Consider the following 23,561-nt stretch of genomic DNA (forward strand, 5'->3'; position numbering starts at 1 on the left):
CCAATAAAATTGCCTCAAATCGTTCCCAGACACTCAACTAAAAGGAAGAACCTGTGCAATGGACTGCCTTATTGATGGAGAACATTAGACTTTACTAAGAAGCTCTTCAAGGCAGAGGATAGACATTATCTTGCAGGAAATTGAGGCAACCACCTCCCCTGGCATCCATGCAAATACATAAATCAGCTTCAACATGCATATCCGATTTAATCAGCCAAGCATCTAATTACAGTTCAGATTAAACTGCCATTAGATATTAAGTCACCAGTGGCAAAGTGTTAATAAGATTGAGTATTGTGATGCAAACTTTAGATTCCTCACAGTCATATGGCACATGTTTCTGATAAACCTGTCTAACATGAGCTGGGTGTGATAAGTCATCTCAAACGCTCCTCAGCATGATGAACATGATGAGTCCGAACCAAACTGACCTCAAGCATTTCACTAAATGTTCATCTGATTTGGCAGCACATGAATATTTTCCCTTGAAAACCCCATTGCAGTCCAAAAATTAGCACAAGGAGAAGAGTATGAATCAGAAATAATACAGTCACATTTGAAAAGCCTGTAGGTCTAATGATGCTGGAACAATTTCTTTTCTCTGTAATAGCGATGGCAGTTGCTGTTTGAGACGTTTATGAGGCGAGCTCAGCTGGAGCAAACAGATGGTCCAATAGTTCCTGGTTTTGGCTAAATTTATATCAGATGTCACAGTGATGAACTCAGAGATGCAAGAACCGATGTAAATCAGCTCAAACAGTTTGCTGCGAGAAAGAAGGGAGGAAAACCTTCTCGAAATGTACTCTGCATGAAAGATTTCAGTGTGTCAGCAGTAAGGGAGCACTAAATCATGGAGGTCAGCTGCATCAAAATGCGCATGAAAAAACCATGTCAAAATGTCTGTTTGCATAATTAATAAACACAGACCCCATTATGCAACCTAAAATATGAAGGCAAGGGTACTGCTTCATGTTACAGACGAGGGAAACTGGACATCTTTGAAAATGGAAGCTTATGTAACCCTAAGCTTTTCAAGTGAGCATCAGGTTGCTCTGAGACAAGCATAGAAACTCGTTGTTTCAGATTCTTGGAGAAGGGCACGCTGATCGTGGAATGAGAAAAATTATTAAATCATTCTTAAACATTAGTTTTTACTGAAACACTGACTAATCAAACATCACAAATCAACAAATTTAGATTTGTCTTGTCCCAGCAAGACACTACATCAACATTCTGGTATTAATAAGTATTACTTCTGAAACTACAGTATGTTACTTTTAAATATTATTAACCTGCAAAACTTTATAAGTGTAGTAGCCCGCAAATCATATAAAATATTATGCTAAAACTACATTGAATAACTGCTGTTTAATTTACTGGTAACACTCTACAATCAAGTGAACAATAAACTTATCATTAGCTCATGCAATAAGGTATCATTAACTATCATAAACTAACAATTTTTGTAGTTTTTAATGCATCTAGGGTTAATCTTAATTGAGTACAATAATGCTTTTCTAACATTTTAAATTGCACAAATTAAAAGTATTATGAACAATTAACCTACACTCTAGGGCAACAAAAAAAATAGACCAAGCCCAAAATGGCTAAAACTAAACTTTTAATTGTCTTAACCACAAATAATAGGTAAGAAAATTATCAAATTTAAGCCAATTCACTATTTAAAGCTGTTGCTTTATCCATTGGAATGCTGGTGCCATTCCAAAGAAAGTCCTCAAAATCTTTATTCAGCATGTAGTGTAATAATTTATTTGTTTAAAAATACTTGCGCTTCAGTTTTTCCTGATCAATTAAATCACCCTAAAAAAATGTTTTGTCATATATCCAGTTTCAATCGAAAAATGCAAGTAAAATAGATTGCATACAGCAATTCATTTCAAATTCATGTTATGGCGACCCACAAACCATTTTTTAATTTTGTCTGTAGTTTGACGCAGATATAATGCTCAGAACTCTCATGCTTATTAGTTTACAATTAGTTGTGCATAAAAAGACTACAAACACAAATGTTCCGTCTCCCAAAAGCTTATCAAGTGCAAAACTTGCCGGCAGCTATCATCTCCTCAGTCTTGCTGCTAGGTTAATGAGAAATGGTTCAATTAACCACGATAACCATCATGCATGTTGAAGAGCTTAAGTCACCACGCTCAGAGGCACATTAGCATGGGCCAGGTACAAGCAGCGCCTGCGTTTAATCTTCATCTCCTCGCACCTTTCTGAAAGAGGGCCCGAGGACAGGCAGAACGGCAGACACGCTTTAATAAGAGCAGAAGCACCAAGCTGCTTCTCTGATGAGCGCAGGTCTGTTTGAGCGCAGAGCATTCCTGGAGGGCCTCAGCATGGTATAGGCCTCTGAAGTCCAGCTTCATCTGAATAATGTCAGATAAGCAGCTGCTACTCACCAGAATGCAACTGTTGCATTGGTTCCTTGTGCTGTCTACAATCTGTTGCCCTCTACTTCACCCTCACTGTATAGGCATCATTTTGCAAGACGAACACAAAGTCAGTGATGCTACAGAAAGAAAACAGCCAAGTCATAAACACAACAACTTTAAGATCTTGTTTGTACTAGATAGTGTAGAGAGATGGGATGAGAACATGCAGTGTGCAAGACTCCAAACTACACAAGCAATGCAAATAAGAAGCCCATATTTAAAACAATATGCTACAGATATTTTGTACATTTCACTGGACAACAATTTACGTTGTGTGTGAAGTAAATTGCTTTTATTTTCAGTTTCAGTTTTTCATTTTTAAATTTTTCTAAGATCCTTTTCAATGGTTAAATTTAATTGTATTAATCAAAAAGAATGTCTAATTAATTAAAATCATAAAGCATTCATTATCATCTGGACAGGCAGAACATGCAGTATTCATATTTAAATATACTTTTTCGGCTTTACTAGTCCATATCGTGGTTTGATGTAAGTGCAATTACCTACTTTTGATTAATTCATTCAAAATGTAACAAATTCCATGACATTCCGTGTTAAACTGTAAATTCCATTTTTATGACTGGATTCTGCGTTCCGCGTTTTCTGCATCGCGGAAATCAAAGGGCGCTACAGTCACATATCAATTTAAAGAAATATTAACGTCAAGTAATAGCGTAATCATTAAATATTTTGATTGCGACTCGATTGGACTCGTTAATAAGTCCGATTCCTAATATGTTCGAGTCCGAGTTAATACCAAGTCAAAATGCATACGAGTCCATGACAAGACCAATACCATTAAAATACGGTCTCGAGACCGAGTCCGAGTCTCGAGTACTCAACACTGCCCTAAATTGTTAAGTTGACAAAACTTTAATTTACTTGATTGTAAAGAATATTGAGTGAACGCATTTACATAAAAATGCTTCAAGCTTAATTTACTTGGGTCATAGAACAAAAATGTTAGCCAATCAAAGCATTTACATGGAAGTCTCACAGCAGACAAGCCCCTTCCAAAGGTTTTTCTAGTAGGTAAAGGGTAGAAAATGACCATTTACATCTAAATTATGAATGAATAAATAAATAAAGATTATAAGTAGTGCTGTCAAAATTAACGCGTTAATGCATGTGACAATGTAACATGGCAGTGTAACATTTAGAAATATTTAAAGAAATTAACAGAGGCGAAACTAGGTTTGGCCACCAGACTCAAAACTGCTGCTTCTGTCTCTTTTTCTTGCCAAGAATTTTGTTTATTTAGACTTTTCAGAGACAAACTTCAACTTTACCTCAGTGCCAGTCAAACGAGCATGGAAAAGGTACAGGTGACGAGGAGCTTCAGTAAAACAACAGTGAACTGGGGTCAGATGTTGTCAGGCCATATGTCAGTAAAATCTAATTTTCCTGTCCTTTCAGCCAGTATATGGTCGATAACGGTAACAGTAAGAATGAACATTTATCAGCCGATACCTATATGGTGGCCAATATGGTGCACCCCTAAAAAATAAGAGGAAATCAATCACTTTTGTAGCTTTAAGGATTAATCTATATTTAATCTAGAAAACTTTATTCAATTTCTTTATATTTCCTACTTACGACCTTTGAGTGACATTTATTATAAAGGGTTTATGTGAAGTTCACTTAAATTAGAAGTTGTTATTTTTTAAAGTCTATTAAATATTAAAATTGATAGCTCTCAAATACTCTCACATGTGACATTATTGCAATATAAAAGTATATTTAAAAACTTTAATGTTCGATGGAATTAATCATGATTAATTGCAATTTTAGGAAAAAATGTGATTCATTAGTTAATTTTTTTTAATCGATTGACAGCACCAACTATAACTGCACCTCAGGAACTGTAAAAATGCATTTCATTTTTAAAATGCGATGCATAAATAGTGCATGAATATTTTAAGTAAATCCAACATATTATTCTTCCCAGAGAAGATTCTGTCATTAATACTCGTTACAAGTTTTATATCTTATTAACAGATGTTTTTAATCAATTCAGAGTAGTTAAAGCTGACATCATGCAGAAGAAAAGTTTAGTGTTGAAAAATCCTGTTACCCTACTGCTGAAACAGCTCAGACAAAAGGGTTTTCATTCTGATGTCTTTATTCACCTGCCTCGCCTTGTGCTTTTTATTTGAGATTGAACCTCACTGAGATAACGGCTTGAGTAATGATGGGCAAATGTAGTCCACCCTCTGCCCTTTTTACTCGCCTGTCTGTTTCTCTCTCTCTCTCTCTCTGGTGGCACAGCACGACCCGAATTACAAATTAGTGCCGGCATCACACTCTGACTGTCAGTGGAGATCTCGAGGTCCACCAAAACCAAGAACTAGAGTGCCCGCTCTGTCGCCAGGGGCGCATCTGTGGAGATGTCGGAGGATGGCTTGACAGCAAATGAAAAATAACTACAGGCAATAAAAGCCATCCGTGTCCAGGGGCTCCCACCGAGGTATCTGGTGTACACCTGCCTGGCCTCTCTATCTTCAGGCACGACGGCTGTCCAATAACGGACACGACTTGAGCCGAGAGTTATGAGGTCCCTGTTTAACCTGCGGGCGATGATTAAAATGTTCATTAACACAGTTCATTAACAGGTGATCAGGTACGTCATCCCCCTTGCCGAAGACCACCTGGCCCCACCTACGCCGCCGCTCATCTCCACTCTGCTGTGAACGCACCCCTCTGATTAATAAAGACCAAGCTCTCTCAAACACGACGGGGAACCGCATTAGTCAAAGTAAACACAATAACCCACATTACCCACACACGGCTGCACACTCATCTACACCTCTCTACCAAAGCAGAGGCGCGAACAACAAAACGGCTTCACTTCCCAACGGGGAAGAGTAAATACAATCCGCCGTGTAATGAATTTGAAACATGAAATTATTAACGCTTTTCTGGCTTTACTAGTGAATAATGGCCTTCACTGACTCATTAACATTGGAGACAGGCGAAGCCCGGCACGTTTATTCGTTTTTAAATAGCACCCAGATCCATTTCCTGAGCTAAGATTCATTTAGCCTGTCAGAGGCTCTGTAATGAATGCATTACAAGTCAAAGAGGGTTGATGAAGCAACGATTCCATTGCAATTTGAGTGCCAAAATCTCACACTGTGATAGACCTGGGCAGCATATGAATAGTCTGAGAGTGTACACTATAGTTGATGAAGAACTAACTACTTACTGTGTAGTATACACTGAAAAAAAAAAAAGATAAAAAATGATCAAGCTAGTCCTTTTGACTGGGAACATCAAATTAGGTAAAGGATTTTCAGCACAGTATAAATTAACCACAAGAAACAACTTTCAAAGTAAATTTAAACACATTTATGTAAATTAATTTAGTGTGATTAATAACATATCTAAATACTGAAAGAAAGAAAAAAAGACAGAATTAATCATGCCCACCAACATTCAAATGTTTGAGGTTGGTAAAATGTTTATGTTGATGTAATGATGTAAAATGTTTCTAATGCCAACAAAGGCTTCATTTATTAGAATTAAATGTCATTACTCTCACTTTGATAACTGTCCTTGCAGAATAAAAGTATACATTTCTTATAAAAAAAAAACGAAGTTGCAAAAGTTCTTGTTCAAAAAAAGCTAGACTAACAGAATGGAAAAGTATGAAACAGTTTATTAACTTTTCTGAAATTATGCAAACTGTCAGCTAAAAAAAAAAAACGGCCGTGTTAGAATACTAATTAGAGCATCACTGCTAAAAATATATATTTTTTTAAATTAAAAAGGGGAGAGGAATCTAGATAAAACTGCTGGCCACAATAATTGACTAGCTGGTTGTTGGACAGCTAGTCAACCACTGTGACCCATTCCTGTAAATTCTTATTTCACCCTACCCAGATAAAGATTTATTTATTATAACAAGCCGCAGAACTCCAATCCATCATCTGAGACAAATGTAGGGTTCTCTCAGCTTGGGTTATCCCAGAACTGATGACTCTCACTTTGACCCACATTTCCGGAGAAAAGAAGAGAAACAAAAAATCAAAACCCCAGCTGTTTCTGCTCTCTTTGCAGCCTCTACAAGTGACAAGACACTTAACCTCTCTCATTTGCATGATTTCCTGTTCACTTGCCTAATAAAAGGTTATTTGATGTGGGAATGCAAAAGATTCTTCAATTTCACATTTTGGTGGAGCGAGGTGTTTATCTAATTGCATGCTCCAATCAAACACTTGCAATAACGTGACAGCAGTTCAACTTTAGGGAATCACAAGCAAATCTTTTTAAACATATCATGATCTCAGAAGCGTGCGTTCACCTAAGATCACATCGGTAGCACACTATCATTAAGATATTACTATGCAAAGATAGCTCAGTAATAAGTATTACAAAAAATCTAAACAAAACACCTGAAAATTTAAATTCAGTCATTATTTACTTAAAACTGTATGCTGTTTTAAAAGTAAAAAATTTAATTGTCATATTAGACTAACCAAATATGGAAGCTTTTTTCCGCCAAAGGATAACTAATTATAAAAGGTAACTGCAACTTTTTATCAATTAAAGTTTTTACAATCTAGACTTTTTTCAGAACTGCAAATATAAAGTTGAAAATATATAAAAGAGATATAAATGCAGAATTGTGCGATTGGCAGATATCAGCACATGATTTAGAGATAAAAGCAGAAGTGTGAGATATAATATTGCGACTGTTAGGAAAATAAGAATTATTATATAAAAAGTCACAATTACCTTTTTTACTTTTTATTTTGCGGTGGAAACAAAAAAAATTGGAATTACTGAAGTCATTCAGAGAATGACTTTCACAAATATCAAAAAAAAAAGAAAACAAACAAAAAAAAACTAAACAAAACAAAAATTAGTATATATATATATATTTTTTTTTTTTTTTTTTTTTTTACACCAAACTACTTTAATTGATACTCGTTAAAACAAATTACATCACATCTTTTCACTTGAGCTGGTCACAATGCATTCTAGGAATGCATTTTCTGTGAAGGATACATGCAATGCTATTATAAAATGCGGGTAAAACTGCATAACGTTTGGTTAAAGGCAAGGACCCACAATGTCTAACGCACATCTTCAATGCTTTAAAATTGCAGCCTCCATAGACAGCTCACTAGGTTTTCCAAAAGAGCATTAGACTCGCATGTAGTCACCTCTATTATGCTAGTATTATTTCTTGCAACCATGGAGAGAGAGAGCAAGGAAGATAGAAAGTAATGGGGAAATTTGCATCAATAGTGCTGTAGGTGCACCCAACAAGGAGCCATAATAGACCAGGCACACACAGCATGATCCAGCCGTATAAAACTCTTTATTAGGCATCCGTTTGGATGGTTTCTCTGAGGCTTACTCTCCAGTGGGTCCTCTCTTCCACACACAGATCTGACTGATACTGTAATACCTCAACGCAATGACGAGCTGTGAGAGCTGCAACTACTGATCTGTGAAGATGAGCATGATAGTCAAATCCATTAAAGAGATATAAAACGCAATCATAAAGGTTCGCAACCAGTTGGTGATGGGTGATTATCACTCAGTTAGCTGGATTTATAGGAGGGCTGAGATGCAAACAACCCAAAAGGAATTTTGATAAACGCTTTGCATTTCAGCTCCTGCAGGGCACACTTTTACTTTGATTATAAAAGCCTGCTACCACACTGAACTTACTGCATGGAACAATCTTACAATGTTCATCTGATGCAAGCTGTTGATGAAATGATGTAGAGATAATTGAAATTCCCACCAAATCGCAGAAAAAACTGTGAAATTATAGACACAGGCTGTTCAAACATATGACAGCATCACACTGAGGGATGTCATGTCATTCATCACAAACATGCTAATGGTCTGCAGAAGCGAAGAAACAAGTGCAATCCAATATTTAAATTTTTTTTTAATTAGAAAATTTTGGGACCCTTCTAAGCCCTCCAGGGGCTTGGAATGTCTGCACATCCAATGCATCACTGCACAGATAACCATTTTCTTTTCTTTTCTTTTTTTTACACAAATTATAATTAACAGTCTTTTCTCCACAAAATCTTACATGTTAATGTGTCTGACTTTGATAAGGTGGTTTTATTTGGTTTTAAGTTTTAAAAAGTTCTAATTCTACTAACCACCAAAGTATATGAAAATGGCTGTATGTTATGAAGTGGCGACATTTCATCAAACATGCTATCGTATGAGAACACTGCCTTACCGTCATTGCCTTGGCTGCCTTCCCTTTTCAGCATTTGGACAGCTCCAACATATTTCTTCAGCTGAACCTTCAGAACCTCATTTTCTCTAAAATAATAAAAAATATATATATAAAAGAGATTTAATGTGCATAAAGGCTGCAGAGTTCAACAAGAAGCTATTTTATATTTAAAAACAACATGTTAATTAAACATAAAATGTAAAAATGAGCAGGCTCTCAGAGAACATGTGGAGTTATTTTACAATAAATAAAGGCAAAGCTAAACATGCAATTAATTAAAATGGACTGAAATTCTTAAATGGATTAAATTTTTGCATTATAATTTTTTTATAAGTTTGATCATGTTCTGTAATTGTTCATTTTAATAAATAAATAAATAAAAAATAGCCTGATAATTTGCAGTTTAGGCCTATTTATTAGCGATGTCCCGATCAGGTTTCTTTTGTCTGTCTGTCTGGCAGTCAAGTGCGAAGCTAGATGCAACCCACAGCAACGTGTTATGACAACATCATCTCAGATAGTCTGATTTGTTACTAAAGTGCACTTAAAAAAAAAAAAAAAAAAAAAAAAAAAAAAAAAAAAAAAAAAAATTATAAATATATATATAATATATATATATATATATATATATATTTTTTTTTTTTTTTTTCATCAGCCCTGAATTCTGATCCTTGAGATCACCTCAGGGCATACCTGCTATTAATGTTAAAAATGACTTCCAAAGATAATGCTGACTGGCTATAAATATTGATTTAATTCCCAGAAACTGAAACAATATAAAATTAATACAGTTAGCAGTATTATCGGCTTGTTGTATTCCTCATAGGTCAAGTCACTTACGTCTGATAAATTAATAAATGCTTAGTTTTAGTATCGATATCAGTGATATTGTCAGCAGTTGGTAATAAGATACTGTTAAACAAATTTTTTTTTTTTAATCCTTTCTACACCAACTGGAGGATTAAGTATTTAAATGTGTTTATGATTGCACAATTTTAAATGTTAGGTGTGATTAACTGCACTTAACATTATAATTTGCTATTAAATCACAGAAAACTATGTGATTTTTTTTTTTTTTCAATTCCAGGAACTGCTTTACACAAAGTGTTATAAGGCTGTTCTGGGGAGCAAGATGTGTGTGTGTGTGTGCGCGTGTGTGTGTGTGTGTGCGCTTGTGTATGTGTGCGTATGCGAGCTTGCTTACAAGGCTTGTTACTGGTGGTTTGGGAAAATCAATCAGAATCAATCCAGGTTGTGTTACTGTGAAAAACATCCCTTCCTATTCCTCCAGGACGCCTTTTGTAACTCGCTTATCACTGCCCATTTCATACCCTACAATAGAGGGAGAGAATGAAGGAGATCCAAAGGCGTCTGGCAGGCTCTCAAAGGAGGGGACTCGGTCGTTTTTCACACCGGCGAGCTGTGCACGATTCCACGGCGATTTAATTAAAGTTAATAAGTGACAGCTTCTCTATAGGGAGGACTCGGCAAGTCAGGTGTGCCACATTGATCTTCTCTATTGCCCCTGCAGAGTGAGGTTTGCACAAGCTAGTGTATTCATATTAGAAGACTACGATCTATAGCACAAAGAGGGGGACTGCTGGTGTCCCTCTCAAGGGCATATGGGTCATTTAGTGTTCTACCTAATGAGTGCCACCTTGAACATAAAATAATGTCATTCACTTCAAAGTAATAGTTGCATTAGTCTGAAAGTTCTAGAATTAATGCAAAAAGGCCATATCACAAAAAGATCACTGTTCTTAATACACCAGGTCAGTGTTTTATCACTTTAAAGCCCTGTAACAAGTTTTAATTAAACCATTTAAAGGGGGGGGTGAAATGCTCGTTTTCACTCAATATCCTGTTAATCTTGAGTACCTATAGAGTAGTACTGCATCCTTCATAACTCCAAAAAGTATTTAGTTTTATTATATTCATAAGAGAAAGATAGTCTGTACCGATTTTTCCCGGAAAAACACGAGCGCCTGGAGGCGTGACGTGTGGGCGGAGCTAAAGAATCACGAGCGCCAGTTGCGTTGAGAGCGTTTGGAAACTGTGACAGCTGTGAAGGCTGAAACTGAACGAGAGCAGCAGCAGCAAGGACTCGCTCCGAGCGGGGCTCGAACCCGGGTCTCCGATGGGAGGCGGACGCACTAACAAGGAGGCAGAGATATTTGAAGCAGTTTTACTCACCGCCTGTGGTTCCAACACACGATCGTGACCCTTTTTCCTTGGGATTGCATCATCCTTAAGAAATAAACGATACGCAAATCCGTGTCAAACTGGGCCTTGTTTGTAAAACAAGCATTTTAGAAATGCAGGGAACAAACACAAACACTTGCACAACTCCGTTGATGCTCTGTAAAAATAAACTCCATCCACTGGTCCCTTAATGCTGTTTTTTCTTTGGTAATCTGTGCAGGGTTGTCTTGCCCTGGCAACCAAAAATACACTTCTTTTGTGACATTTCGCGACGCTCTCGCTCTGATCAGTGATTGTCTGTGCTCAGCCTCTCTCTGCTCTGTTATACGGGAGCGCGCGCTCTTCCGGCAGAAGTGCCTTAGGACCCATATAAGGAAATTCCGCTCCATCTAACGTCACACAGAGCCATACTCGAAAAAAACTTTCCGAAACTTGTGACAAACCGTAAGGAGTATTTTTGGAACAGAAATACTCCTTCAAACGTACAACTTAATTTTTGAAACTTTGTCCATGTTTAGCATGGGAATCCAACTCTTTAACAGTGTAAAAAACTCAGTATGCATGAAATAGCATTTCACCCCCCCTTTAACTTAAAAACACTTGTGACATATATCAATACCTGAAATATGTCTTTCTTTTTGTATTCGAAAATACTCTGCTATGTGCTCTATACATGTACTCATTTGCACCAAAAGAGAAAAGTTATTTTATAAACCAAAAAAAATTATAATTGATAAAATGCAATCATTGAATTCATCATACATTTCTATAATGTGTTTTATGAATGTAAAAATTGTTTATGTATTTATTTTGTATTTATGTCTTTTAACTTTCTGATGCATAAATTATAAAATCACAGATTATCAATTATATCAGCTTTTTACATATATGTGTGTCTTTTTTTTTGCATAATATTATTTAATTAAAAAGTCCACTGCATCAATAAAATCAGTAATTATTGAATTAAATAGTTATTTACTTTATTCAAATCTCAAAACGAATCTGAAATAAACTGCCCAATGAACGGATACAGTTGTGGCCAAAAATATTGGCACCCTTGGTAAATATGATAAAAGAAGGCTGTTAAAATTTATCTGCATTGTTAATCCTTTTGATTTTTTATTAAAAGAATTTACAAAAATGTATCCTTTCATTGGATAATAAGAATTTAAAACGCGGGGGCGGGGGGGGTGTACCATTATGAAATAAAAGGTTTTTCTCAAATACTCGTTGGACACAATTATTGGCCCCTCTAGAAATTCTTGTGAGCAAAATATCTCTGTTGATGAAGTATATCCCTATTCATATTGCCAATTTTGAGCACTCCAGTGTGATTATAAACATGAAATTATCCAGCCATGGCTACCTGTTTCACAGAAATATAAAGAGGAGGGAAAACAAAGCCCAAATGCCCTTAATCATCCATCACAATGAGAAAAACCAAAGATTATTTCTGATGTGCAGCAAAAGATGATTGAGCTTCACAAATTGGTGAAGTGGCTTTAAGAAAAGAGCTAGAGCAGTGACAATTCTCATTTCCACCATCAGGACAATAATTAAGAATTTCCAAACAACATAAAATGTTACGAATCTGCCTGGAAGAGGACGTGTGTCTATATCGTCCTAATGCACGGTAAGAAGGAGAGTTTGAGTGGCTAAAGACTCTCCAAGGATCATGACTGGAACTTCAAATGGGACTGGCTTCTATGGTCAGATGAAACTAAAAATAGCTTTTTAGCAGCAAACACTCAAGATGGCTTTGGTGGACACAGAGATAAAAAGTACCCCATGTGTACAATCAAATATACTGCTGTATTTTTGATGCTGCTGGAGGTCCTGGACATCTTGTTTAGATATATCAACAGATAAAAAATCAAAAAGTGACTGACTCTGTTAGAAATCTTATAATGGGCCATGTTTGGATCTTCCAACTGTACAATAACCAAAACACAAACCACAAAAACAGCACAGAAATGGGTCACTGAGCTCAAAACCAAGCTTCTGCTATGGCCATGCCAGTCCTCTGACCTGAACCCTACAGAAAATGAGAGGAGTAAACTGAAGAGGAGAAGCACCAACATGGAGATGGGAATCTAAAGGGTCTGGCGTGATTCTGGATGAAGGAATGGTCTCTGATCTCTTGTCAGGTGTTTCTCTAACCTCATCAGGCATTATAGGAGAACATTTAGACCTGTTAAACTGGCAAAAAAGTATTGAAAAAAAAAGAGGCCATTAATTATGGCCAATGTGTATTAGAGAAAAACATTTATTCATAATGATATTTCCCCCCATTTTAAATTCTTATTATCCAATGAAAGGATACATTTTTGTGAATTTCTTTTTAAAAAAAAAATCAAAAGGATTAACAATGCAGATGAATTTTCACAACCTTCTTTTATCATATTTACCAAAGGGGCTAATATTTTTGGCCAGGACTGTATGCCCTTCTGATTAATTTACAATAAATGCATCATTAATATTTGTACAAAAGTGTTTCTTATGATCTTGTTCTATATAAAATATTTTTATTAAATCATAAAAATAATAATAGAAAAACAAACAATTAAAATAAGTCACTGTATAGTGAAACTCTTAATAAAGGCGGGCGTACACGTTGCAATTTTTGTACGAGTTCACATGTGATTTTTTAAAATCGTGTGTGCTCATATTGTCGCGGTTCGTATCATGTGCGAGGAATTACGAGCCGAGCAGAGTGCCTTACAAGCACTTCCCAACCTCCCGATCATTTTTAAATATGTCTAAAAAGTTTGTGAGCTATCAGTTTGAATTTGTGACGTGCGGTTTGAACGAGCCGATTTGTTGATCTACAGACGTAATGGTTTTCTATACTGTACAAAGTGTATCCTATCCCCATACACTACCTCTTATCCATCAAGGAAAAACGCATATTTAAAATTTCAATTAAACACCGGTTAGTTTTTTTTTTAAGCCATTTGGTTTACGAGGGCACAGGAAGTGTTTACATTTTAATACTGTGGCGGGAGAGATGTGGTTTAACGAAGTCTGCAACGAGAGAGCGAGTGAGGAGACGAGCGGCGGTAAGTGGATCAGGTGAAAGACAATTAATACCTGGGTCTCATTACAGTGATTGGCGTGGGGAACTGGCATTTAAGCCGGCGGAGGACCAGCAGAGGACGAGAGAGACGGGGACTCGTGGGAGTGACGAGCTGGAGAGCCGTCGAGCGCAAGAAACAAAGACTGCCAGAGTGAAACGTCGAAAGAGACTGTGAAGTGCGCGCACCTGCCGCGTTTGTTTATTTTTGTTTTATTAGAGTTTAAATAAAATATCCCACGAGCCCCGTATGCCGACTCCGGTCTTCTTCCTCTTTATTGAACTGAAATCACTACAAATACCCATGTCATCATAGATATTTGTGTCCCCATAAACCATATACAGGAACACACACACACACACACACACACTAGGGTGACCAGATTGATCAGTTATGAGAGAGGGAGAGCAGTTATATTAGACGTAATCGACTTGAAGCAGCGCTGCACAGAATGATCAATGTATGACATCAAAGTACCGCGTGAGCGACTCGAATGCATTGGATCCGTGTGCTCTCTTATCGCTCTCGTGGTACTTTGATGTCATACAAGTGATCATTCTGTGGAGCACTGCTTCAAGTCGAACGCGCCTATCAACTTCGTGCGATTGCTTCGGAAATTGACAGGTCATAAAATTGTGTTGTATATCACCTCATCCGTACAATTTTCAGATAAACTCACTCGTGACGTGTGTGTGGACATACGATCTTCCGACCATCCAGATTCGCACCGTGCACACCCGCCTTAAAGAAGTAATTTGTTAATCCCTGTTCTAGAGGTATGTGGTGCCTCACCATCTTAAATCAACCATGCTGAATGCAAAATTATATTTCTCAGAAATCCACAGAAGTTCCTTCAGCACAACAAATGTACGCCTAGACATGACTATGCATGACAGCAGTCTAGATGCCCTTCCCAGAACCCATTTCCATCTCCCTAAGGCTACAGGTAAATAAAATGTCAAACACAGAACCTGCATTATGCAACGGCTGCTATTATCTTAAGTGTTACAAAATGTGACGATTACTGAGCCAAAACAGAGGTCAAAGACAATTCAATGCCAGTCAGAAGAGAACATTCTCCAAGGCTAAACCAAACGGAAAGTACACTGAAAAGCCGACTGGCAGACCCTTCAGAATCAGATACATAACTGAATTGACTTGTAAACAAGACCAACCATGTGTCCGTTTGTCTAAACAGGCTGATGAAGAGCAAGTGGAGGGATGCACCATCCAGGCATGATGCAGATGTCACCAGCATGATATCGAGTGTGTTTTTTTCCCCCCATAATCCTCTCTTTGACACAGCGTCATACTGACAAGCCTGCCTCCTGCTCTCAGCCGCTGTCCTCTTACTGAGCTAAATTAACTTGTTCATTCACTCCCCACATTATCCCCCCGAGGAACCACTACATGAGAGCTGATGAAATGATCCTGCTTCTTAAATACTGCCCACTGAGCCGGGCTGAATCAATGGAGCTAAGCCCAAGAGCATGGCTCATAGGTGCTTCCTCTGCGCACACAGACGCACTGATCATTTCCACACCTTATTTTTAGTCTCTATTGACTGGGACAGATTAGATTTGAGACAGAAAAACTGACTGGACCCTTAACATTTGAGACTCTGAGACAGGAAGCAACGAGACAGAAAGACATGTTTTACTTAAGTAGTAGTAATCAATTTGACGACGCTCAAACTTGAAGTGCATTAATACACAAAATGCTTAAGGGTTTCTGATCATCTGAATAACTGCAACTGTGTTAACATTTGTCATTCTTTGGTTAGTCTCCACGACAGACCTTTTCTGACATTGATTTTCACCATAGGCATTTTAAAATGCTTCAACGAACTAAAGACCACAACACAAAATATTATCAGCACATTTGATTTGACCATGAAGAAAGTATTTTTAAAAAAGAAAAAAGAAAAAATTAAGGTATATAAGGAATAAGTACTACACAAGGACTGAAAATAATATATACTAGTCAGTATATATATAGACAAAAAAGTAACATGATTTCAAAAATGAATATTAACAGTAATCAACTGTTTTCAACACTGATAATAATATGTTAATATGTTTTGCAACAAATAATCATATTAGAATGATTTCTGAAGGATTATGTGACACTGAAGTAGGATTGGGATAAACGATTATTTTTTAAACGATTAATCTAGCGATTATTTTTTTTTGATGCATCGATTAATCTAACGATTCATTTTTCCGGACCGATTCGATTTCGATTATCTCCCTATTAATTGACTACTAACAATTTATACATGTTGATTTACATATCTGAATGAAAAAAACATGAATTCCTTAACATTGCAATATAGGTTTATTGCTCTTAAAATTACAAAATAAAAGACTGACTAAGAATGCATTACTTTGCACTTGTATGGAGATAGCATTCAATAAAACCTTGAAGCCTTGAAAACACATAGCTTACTGAAACAAGCTTACTGAACACATAGGGCCTAGCTTACTGAAAAAAAGTTCTTCTTTCAGATGAAAGTAACAACAACTTGGTGTCTAGCATTCAATAAAAAAAGTTCACCCAAAATACTAGCAATTTAGAGCAATTGAAAGAATACAGTAACCAATGTAAACTTGAGGGCTTTAAGCTAATACAGAGAGTGCTTTTCCAAAAAAAAAAACAGCAGCCTGTCATGGAGAAAAAAAAAATCTCTGAATGCTCCATGTGAAACTTTGGCGTTCCGCCCTTTTTCTATCGTGTCTAATGATTTTGGTTAATATGCACGAGGGAGAGAGAGAGCAAGAATCGCTCGTGTAGTTTGAAGACTGTGAGTGTGCGAGCGCGCGTGAAACTTTGGTGTTTCGCCCTTTTTCTATCGTGTTTAATGATTATGATTAATATGCACAAGGGAGAGAGAGAGCAAGAAGCGCTCGTGTTGTTTGAAGATTGTGAGTACGCACGCAGCCGGGGCTCTCTCTCTTACGCGCCCTGTCTATTCTACATCACTCACCAAATAAGGCTTTGACAGCCGCCAAAAAAAAGATCAATGCAGAAAAACCCCTGGATTGGTTATATAACATTGGACAGAATGTTGATACAGCCATCGCGTATATTCAGCACAGATAAGGTAAACGTTTGCATACGTTTTTTAGAGAAATAAAAACAGGTCGACGAATCGGTGCGCATATTTTGCGTCTACGTATTTTTTGCGCCGACGTCAACGATGACCTCGACGCGTTGTCCCAGCCCTACACAGAAGTAATGGCTCATCTTGAATGGCTTGTCAATGGTTCAGCTAAATTACATTTAAAATGTAATTTTACTGAAATAGAAAACGGTTAGTATGATCTAAACACAATTTGGCAATATGGTTGTTTTTAACAGTATTCATGCTTAAATAAGTGCAGCCTCAGGGAGCATAAGACACCTCAGTCAAGCTTGAATTTTTTTGTTGTTGTTGCAAGCTGCAATTTAGAGAGATAAATGAAAAACACATCCATAAAATAAATGTACATTTATACATTTGGTCCGATGGAAAATCTGGCCACAAAACAAACTCACATTTTTCAATTATTTCTTTGATATTGTTGTGCAATTTACTTTTTTTTAACAACAAAAATAAAATCTACAGTGCTTCACATGCAGATCAGATAGCTGTTTTCTGTCCAAGTAGGTGGTGTTTGGTTTAAAATACAATGTGGACTAGACTGATAGACGGCCTATGTGAGACTGTCCGATTACTTTGTAGTGAGTACCTCATGAGAGCTTGGACTTTGGCTGCATGTCTCTCCTCTAGTTCAGCCAGTCTCTTCTTCAAGCTGTCCACATCCTGCCTGAGCCCAGCGGAGTGCTCCATCTCTCCATCCAGAAGACTGCGCAGAGATCTGTGCCAAACAGTACAACAACAGTAAGACACATACACACACATCTGACCCTTTTTTTTTCTTTTTAATCTTTAATGACTAGAAGTGCACATGACAATAACCCAGCTGCACATTATGGCACTTTTCACAAATAGGGTACAAAAAAGGTTAGACATTCATTGAAACTCAAGTTTTGTTTTGTATTATATATTTAGGTTATGATGCATGTTATTTTTTATTTTCTATTTCTATTATATAGTTAAAAACCCTGAAATACACAACAGTTCAAATATTTGGGGTCGGTACTGTTTCTGAAAGAATGCTCACCAACAGTGCATTTATTTGATAAAAAAATACTGAAAAAAAGAAATCTTATAAAATATTAGTACTATTATTAGTACTAAAATAAGTTGTTTATATATATATATATATATATATATATATATATATAAATATGATTTATTTCTTTAAATGACAAAGCCACTGCTCCAGTCTTCAGACATCATTCTAATATGCTAACATGGTGCTTAAGAAACAGTTAAAAACAGTTGTACTGCTTAGTATTTTTGTGGAAACAAATTTCTTTTTCAGGATTCTTTGGTGTATAGAAAGTTCAAAAGAACTGAATTTCATTTGAAATAGTAAAAACATTTATAATTTTTATAAAAGATTACTGTTACTTTTGATTAAACCAATGTATCTTGGCAAAAGAATACTAATATATATATATATATATATATATATATATATATATATATATATATATATATATATATATATATATATATATATATATATATATATACTTACTGACACAAAAAATAAAAAAATAGTGATCATTTTGTCAACAATACACATCCTGTAAAATATTAATATCAACTAAATTAAATATACAAATAAAATCCATGAATATTATTATTATTTTATAAATTATTACTCTAACAGATTTTAATACATGGAATTGAATATCCGTTCATATCAATTGTATTATATTGCAATTAATATATTGTATCATTTTAATTGTTGAACACAGTTAAGAAATTCAGTGCCAAGGTGGGACATGCCAAAAATACATCTATAAAACACAAGCAGAACGAATTTCTGAAAATCATTCAAATCACTCCAAAGAACTCTTTTAATAACAGATTTCCATACAAATTTGTTAGGCTTATGTTTCATGAATGAACTAAAACTATCTATAATGAGTAAAAACGTACGTGTTCTGCTCAGTGAGTTCATCTTTCCTGTTCATCATGGCCACAATGGCTTGCCGCAGTTCAGCTAAGGAGAAAAAAAAATCAAATGTTACAAGGGCATCAAAACCTACTCAAAATGAACAATGGCTTTTGTCCTCACCCGACTCAGAAAAAAAAAAAACATGACTTCTGAACAATAAGACTCAATATCTCACTGGGATTTAATGTTCCACACCTGTCGTCTTCATTCTTTCAATAAGGGTTACTGTTTTATACCACTGACATTTTCATTTGTGTAGCACCCCAGAACTAATAAAGAGAACTATGTGAGGCTTAAAATACCAGCCAGACATTAATTTCTTTCAAATGAAGGTGACGTGAAAGGGTAAGGCATTTATAACACAGCCGTAAGGGGAGCCTCAGTAGATTTTACCTCAAAACACATTAGCATTGTGAAACATAAAGCTCTGACTGGGAAGCATTATTACAGCACTTCAAGACACTATGGAAAGAACGGCAACACTCGCTACAGTCTAAATACAGACTGGTGAGCGAAAAGGAAAGAGAGAATGAGTTTCTTTGTTGTTACACTCTTAAAGCTGGATGACCTGGCACTGGGAAACCTAGATAACACCAACAACACGGCTCCAAAAGACAAAGTCTGAACACTCCTATCAGTCCATTATCATTTAATGAATCTCAGAGGAACCGCAGGCTTGGAAAGAGCCATCTATATGAACCTGGCTGGTCTGATCCACATTTAACAAGCTTAAAGTACTTCCAGCAAAAGAAAGTTAAAGATGGCTTTGTTATTTTTGAAGAACAACAACATTGGTATTTTTGAAGAGTGAAATAGCTCAATTACTGTCTCTCTAAGAGGAAAAAGCTTATCAGACCACCAGAGATCAATTTGGCAGCCGTAGACGTAATCTGAAACAGCTTCACTTATGGGCAATGTCCCTTTCAAAAACTAATTCCAGAAAATGGTAACAACAATAGGACAACATTTGTTTTAAGGAGCCTGGTTACTGTAGTAAATCTGGCCAAGTGAAATGCAGGAAATTAGTTGTTGGAAAAGGGATAGAAATTAGAACACAAAAAAAAAAAAAAATCATTCAGTGGTAGGCGTGCAAAATATTGTCTCAAATGAATAAGTAAATGAAAGAAACCAACCGGAGGCTAAAAGCAACTCCTGAAAATGACAAATTACATCTCTCAACAAAATGTAACTTCAACCCTTGAGGGAGAAAGAAACTCAAACGCAAAAACTCACCATCAATTCAATAATAACCCCAAACCAAGACACACAAAAATTATATTTATAAGACCCATAATTAAAGTAATATGTAAATTAATGATCAAAATAATTGAAAGAGTTTTTAACTAAGTAAACACTGCTTTAAAAAAAATATTAGTGAAAAAAAAAGAAAAAATTAGCATATTTACACTTTTCATTTACACTTCAAAAATTAATTTACAGACATTGACATTTTTTGTTTCATCTGTTGCTATGGTTAATATTTCAAGTTATTAATTTAAATACAGTTGTTACTCCCATAGTTTTGCAGTTTGTATATAGTGAACGGATAAAACTTTTCTTTAAAAAGTGAACAAAGAGCATGTGCTTCATAATCACTGAAGCGCTCAATCACTTCAGTTCAGTGGAATCTCACTGAGTTACACCCTCTAGATAAATTTCCGGTTATAATCCAAAAAGCTGTTTACACTGCACAAATAATCTCTCGTTTACATCATGTTTACACTTCGGTGGTTATAATGAAACAATTAGCGAGTGTGCCGAATTTGTTCTATGAGCTCAAGCTGAACTTTGAGGGGATTCTGACTAATGCACTCAACATGTATATCTCTGTGATTGTCTACAGTGCTTAATTCTGCAAAAAAAACACACTTTAAACTGAAGCCTTTGATGCCCTTAACAGAATGCTCATACAAACAGTTACAACTGCTCACACTGCCAAAGACTGTAGGTAAACAAAGTAACTGCAATCATTTTACTTATGAATGGGAGAATAATCCTGACTTCTGAATAAAAGAGCCAATCGCTAATTGGTAAAGTCACTGAATCATTGCGGCTGCATTAGAAGTTCCGGTTACTATACACCTTATTTAGCCCCACCCCTTTATAGATCTGCACTTGTTTGTGTTCCTTCTGATTTGTATTCCGAGAGCGTGAGGGTAAGATCTTATGAATTTATGAATGAACAACTCATTTTAAAATCTTCCTTGTCTACTGAGATTTGTTAAGACATGTGCTACCACTACAATGCACATGATAACTTTTGTTAACTCTACAATAAGTAAATCCACTTCACCAGCTAATTGCTTTTTAAAGCTCTTTGAGCAGAAGAAACAAAACATATGAGATTTGATGTTGTTGTCATATTTCATTGGTGATTTCAAGTATGAAATTGTAAGTTTGGTTTGGAGCTATGGAGAATGTGATGTTTCCCCATTCAAAGAGCAGAAGCTGTAATTTCATGACTGAAATAGCTCCCCGAGACACGTTGCAAATATGGCCGCAGAGTGACTTTCCTTAAAGGGACTCTGATATTACACACTGCCTATGAGCTGCTTTCAAATGCTTGTCCATATACTTTGTATATGAAGTTTGTGTGTGTGTGTGTGTGAGTGTGTGAGTGATGGATCTGGAAGAGAATTTTTGCAGAGGAGCTATTTCCCTCTCCCAGAGCCCCTCATCTGGAGAAGGAGAAACACACCAGAGTGAGGTGGTCCAAGTATGTTTGTAATCCTGAGAGGAAGCAGGATAGTACAGGAGGCGAAGCTTTGACTTCCTTCCCAGAAAGCAAGGTTCACAGGCAGCAGTCTGAGACACCTGGCATTTGGTTCACATTTAGCACAGGCTTTTCATCAAAGGCTATTTTCGGTGCATTATCTGCATGGAGATTCCCTCTGGAGTAACCTGGGATTAAGTGTCTGCTTAAAGGCGCAGCGGGGTCACCCCTAGTTGGGATAGAACCTGCAGTTATATGTTACAAGTAAGGGTGTAACTATACACCATTCGGTTCGATACAAATGTTAATCTCATTTGATACTAATCTCACAAAAAGGTTACTCTCATGATACTTTAAACAAAAAACTAAATAAATGGGAAGGGTTTATTTCTTTTATTTGTAGCAGTAGTAGTATTTATAAAGACAAAAAAAACATATGATAAAGTTTACAAAAAAACATGGTTCATAAAAATGCTAAAATTGCTATTTTATCAGGGGTGGACCTGAACAGGCTTGGACTTGGTCCTGGTGCCCGAAGGTAACACCAAAATAGAAATCTTCATGATTCTGCTTAGCTGAAAATACACAATTATGTTAGACTTTCACTGATTACATATATTTAACAAGTTTAATTATTCTTCAACTATAATTACCATTATAGTTTAAATATTGTTTTGGAATTTACTGGTAAAACCAGACATTCTGCATTATCAGGATAAATGTAAAATTTTTATACCACGATATATCATGCCATGATACCATCAAACATGTATTGCCATCAAGTCAATGCTTCAACGTCGTCAAAGAAGGTTCGGAAAAACTTGAGGGTTAGCAAATGATGATAGAATTTTCATTTTTAAGTGGAGTATCTCTTTAAAAATGGCTTATATATCGTTGTTCCTGCATATTAAACAAACTATAGTGTTAACAAAACCCCAATTCCTTTAGCACTGAATAAATAAACAGTCTATGAAATACATAAATGGACATATATATAATGATCCAGGTCAAAAAGCTATATAGCTCTTGAAAACAAATCTAAGGGGAAAATAACACTTTCAAGCCTTAAAGGTAATATTCGTTGTATCCATAATTAAATAGCAGTTAATAGGTTATTAAGGCATAGTGAGAAAGCCATGTTTGATCTGAAATTGAATTTTATCCCTGTCTGAGAGCACAAGCAGATTCAGGCACTTAGCATGAACCATTTTCTTGCTTTCATCTTTTCTCCCTTTTTTTTTTTTGAAAGCTGAAGCATAACTGGATCAGTCACCTCCAGCCCCATCTCAAAGTTGTGTTTTGTCCAGACAAAAGACAGAGACAGAGAAAGAGGAATAACATGAGAATATTTCACACTGAACCAACAGTGCCCTCATCTGGAAAGAAGAAGTATGTCGGGGGGAATCAAAAAGACCTCTTTAAGTCCAGAATGATGTCCGTCCTTACAAGCATACCATGTCTCCACATCACAAAACCATTAAAGAGTTAGCTCACCATCATAATTTCCAGTTTCAAAGTCATGTTTTCAAAGGCAAAGTCATGTGGCCAATATTTATTCGATGATTAAAACTCACATCTGCACCAAATCACTAGACAACAGAGCTGTAGCCAAGTCAAATTACCTCAATGATGCCATCTGTCCACAGCCCTAATCCTCAAAGACCTAAATGCTTTAGATGAAGCTCAAATACAAAAAAAAAAAGTGTAAAGGAACAGTTCACTCAAAATTAAGTAACAGAAAAAGTGGTAGGAGACATTACGTTTGTTCTGGGATTATTTAAGTCAGTATGTTCTGTGTTTGCTCCTAGTTGATTAAGACCAAAATCG

At 36.2% G+C, this 23,561-nt stretch overlaps 1 protein-coding gene across 1 annotated transcript in view; it reads right to left on the reverse strand.

The window, feature by feature from the left end:
• Nucleotides 1–23,561, reverse strand: part of LOC113056029 (sorting nexin-29-like) — a 114,680-nt gene that overhangs the window by 79,304 nt on the left and 11,815 nt on the right. Inside the window, exons 12-14 of the mRNA XM_026222480.1 lie at nucleotides 19,003–19,066; nucleotides 17,678–17,806; nucleotides 8,671–8,756 (exon numbers count right to left, since the gene is read on the reverse strand). Coding sequence (XP_026078265.1) covers nucleotides 8,671–8,756; nucleotides 17,678–17,806; nucleotides 19,003–19,066 — 279 coding nt within the window. The remainder of the gene's footprint in view (nucleotides 1–8,670; nucleotides 8,757–17,677; nucleotides 17,807–19,002; nucleotides 19,067–23,561) is intronic.

Source organism: Carassius auratus, chromosome 37 (genome assembly GCF_003368295.1).
Source record: "Carassius auratus strain Wakin chromosome 37, ASM336829v1, whole genome shotgun sequence".
In the NCBI taxonomy this organism is placed as follows: Eukaryota; Metazoa; Chordata; class Actinopteri; order Cypriniformes; family Cyprinidae; genus Carassius; species Carassius auratus.